We start from the raw sequence: 10,535 nt of genomic DNA on the forward strand, positions 1-10,535 counted from the left end.
TTGCTGGTATCACAATAAGAAGACAAATGCAGCAGTCTTACGAACAGTTTTATTTCTGTAAGGCTGCAAATTGGGACAGACAAGGATTCTATCCTCACATTTTTTATTTTTTTTCCCAATCTTCTCTTGCCAAAAATCCATACTCACCTACTAACAACCCTGGTCTAACACATTGGATGGCACTAGCTACTTCATTCTATGTTGTGTGGCTCTGCTGCTGCAGCTTCTACTACTTCTTCAGGTGCCCCGTGGCAGCCGTATGTTCAGTGATCTCAGTCCTCCGGCGTGGGAAGAAGAGTCTGCGATCAGTGCGGTCCGTGTCAATCTGGAAAGCAGTTACCATAAATTGGAGAAGCACGTGCTTTTCCTAGAATTGGTTGCAGCCCCTTTTGAAAAGAGGGATGTGCTATACTGTTCACAGTTACATTGCACGAGAACCTGGTGAAAAGGGAGAACTCAATTTTGGAAGCAGCTTTAGGAGTCTTGACTGTAAACTCACTTGCCTTCACTTGTATTGTATCTTTCCTGCCAGGCTAATCCTACTGACATTATCTAAGCCCTCCTGGGCTATCTGTCATGAGTAACTACTTTACTTGGAGTAATATGAAAATCTGCAGAAGATTCTTACTTATTTTAGTTCTTTGTAACTGGCCAAAATTAATGAACCCCTCATTTGCCTTTCTGGAAATGCTAATCTACAAACTCAGTTACTGTCACAGCTCTTTGTGTCACAGATATGAATGATGTCACCTTGTTAGTAAGATTATCCATCCTGCTTATTCACATTTCTCCAAATGAACCTTCAGTTGGTATATTCTGTCTCAGATATGCTGAACTGATTATCAACTTTGTTAGTTCTGCTTTCAATTTGTTTGAAAGATGTAGCAGACTTTTTTTGCAGTGCTTGTCTGTGTCACTTGGCATTGTTCACTGTAGCTCAATGCTGAATGCTTAATGAGCAGCCCTGACCCCCACCTTGGCATTTAGCTGATCAAACTGTCCTTGTTGCCGTTCTTGCAGATATTTTGTATGCAAGTTCTGCAGAGCAAGACTATTGCTTCTATGTGGACAAGGCTTCACCAGGGGGAAGAGTCCTCTTAGATCTTAACTTGATAAGCTTGCTGCCTGTGAACATTGGAGCCATTCCTGTTTTTTGTATTTGCCACAGATTATTTTATTGTACCAATACCTTTCTGGGTGCTGGGCTCAGCCTGACTCACACACCCTACTCACCAGAGGCGTTGTGTTCCAGCCTATTTCCTGGCTCTCTGTTTGTGGCTCTGAATATTTCTTCGTTGGCTCCAGCGCTGCTTGATGAATAATATTCAGAAACTTGGCTGTGGGTTAAGAGACACGAATATAAATGAAGCATGACAAAGCTCGACGGACCTGGGGCCACGTGTCAGGATGGGACAACACCATCCATCCCCAACGCTGGCAGTCGGAGGGCGAGGGTCATTTTCTCTTGCTTATCACCACTCACCATCCGCAGGCTCCTCGATGTTGTCGTGCCAAGACATGGGCTTCTGAGTGACCGTGTGAACTGGAAGAGAAGCGATGCGGGCGAAGGGCTTCAGCGTGCGTTTACATCAACCCGGCTACCGGTTCTTGATTAGCGCCCGCCCCAGCCTCGTTCTTCCCCCTTCCCCAGGAGGCGGCCGCTCACCGTGCCTCAACGGGTTGATGCTGTGCTCGGTGTGCAGCCGCTGGCAGCGCAGCTCCTTGCGCACGCGCTCGCACAGCAGCCGGTTCAGGTGCACGGCGTCCGGCGGCTCCTTTTCCCCGCCGCGAGCGGCCATGGCTCCGCGCCGCGTCCCGCTGCCCGGCAACGCGTCACGTGGCGCCGCGCGGCGCTCCTGATTGAGCGGGCTAGCCGCACGCCCGCTTCCTTCGCCGGTTTCCTCTCTCGTCTCCTATTGGCTGTCGAATTAAAGCTCCCGGCGCTGATTGGACGGCGGCTCCACGCGGCGAGTTTGAACGGGCGGCGGAGCAACCCGGCAGAGCCGCGATGGGGGACGCGGAGCTGCGCTGCACCGCCGTCGTGGAGCGGCCGCTGCCAGGGGGCGCGGGCCCTTTGCGCCGCGTGCTGAGGGGCGCGCTGGTGCTGCTGGGCCGCAACGAGCTGCGGCAGCCGGTGCTGCGCGTGGCCGGCGGCGGGGGAGAGGCGGCGGCTTTCAGCTTCGCGCTGGGAGGCGACGCCGTGCGGCTTTTCACGCGTTTCGTGGGGGAGGGCCGCGCGGCAGTGAGGGTGGGCCCGGGCGGCGCCCAGGTGCTGCTCTCCGACTGCCCACCCGACTCCCTGCGCCGCTTCTTCCGCCTCCTGAAGCTCAAGTTGGCCGCCGGGCCGCGGGGTGCGCCGCGCCAGCCCCGGCTGCTGGGCCGCCCGCCGCCCTCCTTCTCCGTTATCAGCCCGCTCCAGGAGCGCGACCTGCGGCGTGACTCTGAGCGGGACCGGAGCGCCGGGGAGCGGCCGGCGGAGGTGAAGCTCCGGGAGGGGAGGGCGGCGGGGAAAGGACCCATGGGTGTGAGCTGACGGCGGCTGAACGTGAATCAGTACCGCGCCCAGGTGGTCGATATGGGCAACGGCGTCCCGGCTTGTGTCGGCGATTGTGCAGCCAGAAGGGACGGGAGGCGGTCGACATCCTGTGCTCGGCTGCACCTCGAGTGCTGTGTTCAGTTCTGGGCCCCTCGATACGAGAAACGCCTCGAGGCCCTAGAGTGTGCCCAGGGAAGGGCAAAGGAGCTGTGAAGGGATTGGAGCACAAGTGTTACTGGGAGCGGCTGAGGGAACTGGAGTTAAGGTCTCCTCCGAGCCTCCTCATTACTCTACAATGCCCTGAGAGGAGCTTGTGATGAGGTGGGAGTCAGCTTCTTCTCTTGGGTAACAGTGATAGGATGGGAGGTGATGTCCTTAAGTTGTGCCAGAGGAGGCTCAGGTTTGATATTAGGAAAAACTATTACTCCAAAAGAGCAGCGATGTGCTGGCACAGTTGCCCAGGGAGGTGGTGGGGTCACGCTGTCCCTGGAGGTGTTGCAGAACTGTGGAGATGTGGCACTGAGGGCTGTGGTCAGTTGGCATAGTGGGTGGGGTTGGACTGGGTGCTATCAGAAGTCTTTTCCCACCTGTATGATTCCATAATTCAGTTCTTCCCAAAGGGCCTGTCATGCTTCTATCCCACAGGTGCTTCGTGCAGAGAGGCGGCCTCCTGCCCAGCTGTCAGTGGAGCAGGAGGCAGTGCTGGGTGCTGTGCGCAGTGGGAAGAGTGTCTTCTTCACTGGCTGTGCAGGTGGGTTTGGTTCAAGACCTCAGTGCCAAGCTGCTACTCTCTGCATCCCTGCGCTGATGGTCCCCTGCAGCCCTGCGACACCTTGCTAAAAGCAGTGCTCTCTATCTCTCCCAGGGACTGGGAAGTCATTCCTGCTAAAGAAGATCGTGGGCTCCCTCCCTCCAAACAGCACCTATGCTACAGCCAGCACTGGAGTGGCAGCTTGCCACATCGGTGGCACCACACTCCATGCCTTCGCAGGTAATGTTTGGCCAGACAGCAAGGAGCTGGGGGCTTCTGCTCTCATCCCAAACAGTTTGGAACTTCTCAGAGTTTGCTTCTCCCTTGGCAGGTATAGGCTCTGGAAAGGCTCCGCTGGAACAGTGCATCCAGCTGGCAGAGAGACCTGGGGTGCGGCAGCACTGGCTGGCCTGCCAGCGCTTAATCATCGATGAGATCTCCATGGTGGATGGCAAGTTCTTTGACAAGCTGGAGGCAGTGGCAAGGTGAGTGGTTGTCAGTTCAAACAACAGAAATGAATTTCCCTGCACTTTCAGGTTGCTTCCTTCCTATGGTTTTGTTGCTGGATACAAGGCAGCCATTGGCATAAGTCTGGAGAGAAGTCTGAAACCATAGCCAGCATTAGGATAGAGCTTTTCTTATGAGATAGGTTTTGATTGCGTTTGCATCCTCCCAGCTGTGTCTGTTCTGGTTGTAGTTTCCATCCATAGAGCTGAGTCCAGGACACAGTTGTCTATTTATGCTGTTCTTATCAGTTCTCTGTTGCTACCTCAATTAAGCTTGCTGTGTTTACTGTAACTCCATGCATTTCAAATCCCTGTGCTTTCTGACTCCATGTGAACACTGTCTGAACAGCAAGGAGCAAGAAGCAGCTGTGTTATAACAGCCACTGAATCACAAAGACTGGCAGTGGTGCTTTGATTGGATAGACAAAGACAAATGAATGTCTTGTAATAATATTGATTAATTATTTTAACTCTTCTGACACAGCTAAGAATAACAGTCTTTTAATGAGAGTGATAGAACCTGCTGGCAGACTGAGAAATAACTTCTGAGACTTGAATTTGTTCAGGCCCTAGAGGACATTCAGAAGGTCTCTTCCTTTCAGAGCAGTAAGAAAACGAGATGAGCCTTTTGGAGGAATTCAGCTCATCATCTGTGGGGACTTCTTGCAGCTGCCCCCAGTTTGCAAGGCTAATGAAGAAACCACATTCTGCTTCCAGGTACAAAGCTGTCCCTAAGCTTACCCTCAAAATTTGCATTTTCCTACTTAACAAGAGAATGATTTACCAGGCAAAAAGCTGGAGGAAATGCATCCACGTAAACATGGAGCTGACGGAAGTGCGAAGACAGACCGATAAGACCTTCATTTCGCTGCTGAGCGCAGTCCGTTTGGGCAGGTGAGCAGGAACTCAGCTCTGTTTCCAAGCCCTGCTCCCTGCTGATGGAGCCATTGCTCACCTTTCCCTCATGTTCTGTGAGGGATTTGTGGCTGGGGGGAGTAGCTATGAATGCCTTAGGCAGTGTAAGGAGGTCTGATGTGGTGCTAGTAAAGGAAGAAACCCTTTCTAGAGTGTCCCTTTGCAACTTCTGATAGAGAATGTAAGGGATGTTGGGCCAGGGATGGGCTGGCACACACTCTTGCACTTTCTGTAGCTACTTTTGTCCACCGTTCTCTCTAGAGACCAGAGCTTTAAAACCTGGTGTGGCTCTGTGGAGGTCACTGCTGCTCAAGACCCAGCCCTGATCACTTCAAATAACACTGCCTTCTTCCTGGTCACCAGGTGCACAGAGGAGGTTATCAGTCTGCTGACACAGACAGCTACTAACAGATCTGAGCGCGATGGGATCCTGGCTACACGGCTCTGCACCCACAACGATGATGTAGAACTGACTAATGAAAGACGCTTGCGACAGCTTTCAGGTGAATTCTGTGCAGAAAGCTGCTGGCTTCAGGGCTGAGCTGTGAGTGGGAGCACCGTGGTGACAGGAGGAGCTGATGTTTTGTCACAGCATGAGCTGTATGTGCTGGACTTGAGCTGCTCGGGGAAATTTTTTCCCCTTTTAAATATACCTTACTGTTTCTCAGTGAGCTGATTGCTTTCTGTGAGGTGTGGTGGATACTCCATCCATACCCCTGCTTCTTCCTTCTATAGAATCTCAGAAAGTCCATGCACTAAACCAGACACTGTTTGAGTTAAGGGTTATTTCATTCCTGGCCCATTTGGCCCAAAGATTCCTCCTTAGTCCTCTTTGGAGATCTGGTGTAAAACTGGTCATATGCTTGAAATGGTAGCTGGTCAGATGCTGCTTACTGCTGGTCCTTAATTTCCAAGCCTTCTAATGCTATGGCAGTTATGCTGGGAAAGGAGGTAGCAGTGAGCTTTCTGCTGCTAGGTGTGCCAAGTTTGCACCTACAACTCTTAATATCCATTTTCCTCGGTCACTATAAGAGAAATTGCTGCAAAAAATACATGCTGAGTCTCCTGCAAATATCGTGTAGCTTATGTCTTGTAGTTGTAATTGGTCACTGCTTTTTTTTTTTTTTTTTTTTTCCTTCATAGGAGATTTGCATGCTTTTGAGGCTTTGGACAGTGACCCGATGCTAGTGAAGTTAATTGATACTCAGTGTCCTGTGGGTGGTAGAGTTGAGCTAAAGGTTGGAGCTCAGGTGAGTGTATGTACAAGTTTGTTTGGGAAAGAACAGCAGATCAAATGACATAAGAAAAATGAAGGTATAATAGCTATATATAATAGATCAATTTGTAAAATACAGATTCAGCATGGAGCAACCACACCAAGCCAACATGAGACTGGCCAGATCACTCTGATCTCAGTATCCTTCTTGCTTGCAACCCAGGCAGAGGATCAACTTGGTTTGAGCACAAGCGTGTGTCCTGTGGACCACAGTGACCACAATGACTTAGACATATATTTCTTACCAGGCCCAGAAGCAGAACATAGACTTCTTGCTTGTCTCAGCCTTGAGTACAGCAGTCTTCCTGACCTGTAAGAGTAAGGCATAAGATTGCCAAATGTGCTCTACTGGTTATCTTGCTGTGATCCGAGGCTGTCAGCGTGGAAAGGATGCAGGATTGTGTCAAAGAAGCGCCACTGGGTGATGCTTTACCTTGGGAAGGTTTTCCTCTGCTTCTTCCACAATCATCTGGGCTTGCTGGCATTTGGGAGGGCAAAATCACTTCCTGGATCTGAGGTTGTAGCTGTGGACAGAAAATCAGGTGAAAAGCATTCAGTACTGAGAATTTTGTAGTTGGGAATCCTAGGAAGGGAAGGCTGTGAAGGAGCTTCAGTTAAATTAGAGATTGTGCTTCTGTCTGCAATAGAATGATATGTCTATGCTTATGCATTCTGGCTAGACGCTTAGCTGAAAGAGGCTGAACATACTCAAAAGCCAGCACACTGAGAGATTTGCCTTCCCCTCTCCTTTTACTCTGTAGGTGATGCTAGCTAAGAATCTGGATGTGTCTCAAGGGCTGGTGAATGGAGCACGAGGAATTGTTGTAGGATTTGAAACTGAACAGAAGGGTAAAGTAAACTTTATTTTAAAAATATTACTGCTGTGCTGATGACTTGTTAATTTTCTTTACTAAAGGAAAGCAGAGAACAGATCTTCTCTGTAACAAAATGTTAGTGGTTCTCCTGGGCTGTCATGTGATGTGGTGCATGTAAGGCATCCTGTGTTTGTTTTCTTTGTTGATCAGATATGTATACTCATCTGCATTTATTTCTGTGTTGCTGAATCAAGTTGTGGTGTGTTGTTGTTTTATTTTCCTCAGAGAACACTGTTCTGTTACAGAGAAGGTATCTCAACTGATAGATTAGCTGAATGTAATTCTCCTTTGTGTCCCAAATGTCATTTCAGAACATCCTACTTAGTGAGTGGGGTGGGTTGTTCTGTTTTGATATGGGATTTTTTTTTTTTAACACAGTCCTAAAATTCATGAAATACTAGTGTGAGGAAGAGGAAAACCTGTTCTTAAATCTTCTGGCTTCCTGCTGATGAATGCCAGGAACATGCTCTTATTGTCCTTCTATTCCCATTTTCACAGGGCTGCCCAAGGTGAGGTTTCTCTGTGGAGTCACTCGAGTTATCAAACTGGCGAGGTGGCTCTTCAAAGGGCCATCAGGAATTCATCTGAGTCGCCAACAGTTGCCCCTAAAATTGGCATGGGCCATTTCCATTCACAAGAGCCAGGTGAGTGCATTTCCACAACTGTCTATAGACTTTTATAGTATCATAAGCCTTATCTTCTGGGGATGTTTAGATTGCTGGTAAAACTGGAGGAAAAACTTGTCGTAGAAAAGTTCTAGGTTGTATATCTGTTGTTGAAAGGAAGACTGCATCTCTTCTGTTCATGATAACTGTCTGTAACTGTAGTCTGGAAGACAGTAGTGTTGCTATCACTTTGTGGAGTTTCCATGATGGTGCTGCCATCTACACAGCTGGTGTTGGACTGGAAAGCAGCAGTAGTTTCTGCTGTGGGCTGGTCAGGACTGTTTCCCTATTAGTCATCAGCACTGATGATCCTGCAGCTTGCTTTGTGTACCTGAGGAAGCTGGATTTACAGCTGTTCTGTTTGAGCTGGACTTCACTTTCAAAGGTGTGCTGGCTTTTTTTCCCCAATGTACATAGCACATTTCTCATTTTTCCAGAATAATTCATACACTTGGATAAACACTCTTCTATAGAAGACCTATAAGCTTGTTCCCAAGCTGTGTTGTAAATTCTGCTGCCTCTTGGGATAGTTTGCTGTTTCTAACCCAGTCTCTCTCAGGTGGTCTATCTGAGGACTCCTTGAAACTGACTTCTCCTCCACTTAATTACTATGCATGGAAACAGTGGAATTTCTTTCTCTGCTGTGTTGAGTGCATGGAGTTTGTGCAGTTTCACACAATAGCAGGCTCTTAAAATCATCATATCATTTGGGTTGGAAGGGACTCTTAAAGGCCATCTAGTCCAAATCCTCTGTAATGGGCAGGGATAGCTGCAGCTTCATCAGGTGCTCAGAGCCCCGTCCAGCCTGCTCATGAATGTTTCCAGGGACGAGGTGTTCACCATCTCTCTGGGCAACATGTTCCACTGCCTCATCACCCTTTTTGTGGACACCCTCATCACCTGTGTTCCAAAAATGAGAAATGCACAACTTTTTTTTCTTATTTGATTTATGTTTCTCTTCTATAAGTTTTGAAATAGTTTCCCCTTGTCCTATTAAAACAGACCCTGCTAAGAATCTGTCCCCATCTTTCTTACAGTCTCTTTTTAGATACTGAAAGTATCTCCCTTGTCTGATAGCAACTTAATCATCAGGAAATTGTTCTTTTTTGTTTTACTGGTTCCCATCTTTTACTTAAATAAACAAGAGACCACCTTTCTTATCAAGCTTGTACACTGTGGATGGTAACTTCTGACAAATTCATAGGGTATGTTAGTATTGCTATGACATGGTGTTCTGTGCTTTGGGTTTTTTTGTGTGTGTGTTTTTCTTTTTCTGTGCAACTGATTTCTCCCTCTCTTTGATAGGGCATGTCTTTAGATTCTGTGGAAATTTCCCTGTCTCGTGTCTTTGAAAGTGGGCAGGCCTATGTAGCCCTTTCCCGAGCCCGCAGCCTTGCAGGTCTCCGTGTTCTGGATTTTGACCCAAAAGTAGTGAGAGCTGATCCCACAGTGCTGCAGTTCTATAGACAGCTGAAACGTCACCAACTTCAAACCCAGGTAAAGAAAATTCCTGTACCAGTAGAATGCCTTGTGCAACCAGGATGATAGATGCCTGGGCTGAGATGCTCCTTTTTATTCCTAAGTAAGGTCATTGAAGTTAAATCTTGTAGGGGCGAGAGAGATGGGACCATGGGGCAGGAATGCTTTGGGGCATCTCTCAGTGACAAAATACCTTCTGTGGTTTTGGGATCGTATAGCACTCCTGGCCATGTGGGTGAAAGGGACAGCTGGCATTCTTTGATCCTCCTCTCACAGTAAGGACTAAAGTGGAAGAAAGAGAAGCTGCAAATCAGAAATCTTCTGTATTTTGTTTTCCTTGCATTAGGATTCACTGCACACCCACCCAGACGCTGATGAGAAAGAGAACTGGAAATGCAGCTGAGAGTGTTCTTCTGGCCTCCGTGAGGCACCAGCACAGACTGCTGAGTTGCAGCAACCTTGCTGTGAAGTATATTTGATACCATAAATGAAGCTGAAGGGTTTTTTTTTTTTCCTTAATTCAACTGACTCTGGATATGTAGAAATCTCCCAGTCCCATCCCTCTGAACTTGAGAAGTATTCTGTAGTCTCTTCCTGTGCCCACAATCTTGAGTACTTCTGTGCCACAGATGTGACTAACAAACGAAATACTGAACAAGGATGTGTCAGGGAGTGTCATCCTTCAATTTGACTGTGAAACTTGGGTATTTTTCTTCAAGGATACTGCAGTTGAGAGAGGGAAGGTGTATGTCCTTTACCTGGCTGGACTGGACCTGTTCTCTAGAGCTGCTGACATGAGGGAAAGCAGTACTAAGTATCTAAACTATTCATGTGATTTTCCTGCAAATGAGGATCTGCCAGGAGCCTGGCTTTCACTGTATATTGCACACCTGGATGTTCTTACCTTTTGGATGTTTAACACCAGCAGGCTTTGTGCAACTTCTTCCACAAACAAAAATGTACAGAGTTGCACATTGCCTACTGTGCTGATACACAGTTTTGTTAGTCTGCTGCATGCAATAGCATGATTTTTTTTTTAACCTTCCAAGATGAGGTGATGTGAGCAGATATGAGCAAATTGTACTTTCTATATTCATAATTATGGAACTACAAGAACTGGAAAGATCTTTTACCCTTACAGCAAGAAGGGAGTGAGCAGAAATGAGTGCTGATGGGACCCTCACTCCTTTAAACATGTGAGGCTTTCAAATAGGAAGGATTTTCTGTTAGAAACGCATCCAAGTAGCGAGGTGGAATCTGAACATGCAATAGAGAAATGGCCAAGGACTTGAGAAGTGATCTGTAACTGCCTATTTCAGCAAATGCAGGGATGAACAGAACAAGTATACTGTCCTTTTCTAAAAGCCTTAATAAAACATAAACTTTGGCTTTTTTATTTTGATACATTGTTTAAAGGTTAAGTAATAGGTGTATTTTTTTTAATGGTTAATATGCAGGATTAAAGTGAAGTAACTTCCAACTGAAACTTGCATCTTTCAGGGGAGTCTCTTTAACAAAAATTCTGCAGCTTG

At 47.6% G+C, this 10,535-nt stretch overlaps 2 protein-coding genes across 2 annotated transcripts; one reads left to right on the plus strand and one right to left on the minus strand.

Annotated features, from left to right (window-relative positions):
• Nucleotides 1-50: 50 nt before the first annotated feature.
• Nucleotides 51-1,810, minus strand: CFAP144 (cilia and flagella associated protein 144). Its single transcript, XM_052665799.1, has 4 exons — nucleotides 1,667-1,810; nucleotides 1,484-1,543; nucleotides 1,234-1,337; nucleotides 51-325 (listed from the first exon to the last, which is right to left on the minus strand). The coding sequence occupies exons 1-4, from the start codon at nucleotides 1,797-1,799 to the stop codon at nucleotides 230-232; spliced, it is 393 nt and encodes a 130-aa protein (XP_052521759.1). The 5' UTR covers nucleotides 1,800-1,810; the 3' UTR covers nucleotides 51-229.
• A 63-nt stretch (nucleotides 1,811-1,873) lies between these two features.
• On the plus strand, nucleotides 1,874-9,684 carry PIF1 (PIF1 5'-to-3' DNA helicase). Its single transcript, XM_052665791.1, has 12 exons — nucleotides 1,874-2,479; nucleotides 3,182-3,287; nucleotides 3,402-3,527; nucleotides 3,619-3,772; nucleotides 4,396-4,510; nucleotides 4,581-4,687; nucleotides 5,072-5,211; nucleotides 5,852-5,958; nucleotides 6,746-6,833; nucleotides 7,358-7,503; nucleotides 8,830-9,021; nucleotides 9,350-9,684. Exons 1-12 carry the CDS (start codon nucleotides 2,009-2,011, stop codon nucleotides 9,404-9,406), a joined length of 1,809 nt encoding a protein of 602 aa, XP_052521751.1. The 5' UTR covers nucleotides 1,874-2,008; the 3' UTR covers nucleotides 9,407-9,684.
• Nucleotides 9,685-10,535: the final 851 nt, after the last annotated feature.

The sequence above is a fragment of the Tympanuchus pallidicinctus genome, unplaced genomic scaffold (assembly GCF_026119805.1).
Source record: "Tympanuchus pallidicinctus isolate F22 unplaced genomic scaffold, pur_lepc_1.0 scaffold7, whole genome shotgun sequence".
Classification (NCBI taxonomy): Eukaryota; Metazoa; Chordata; class Aves; order Galliformes; family Phasianidae; genus Tympanuchus; species Tympanuchus pallidicinctus.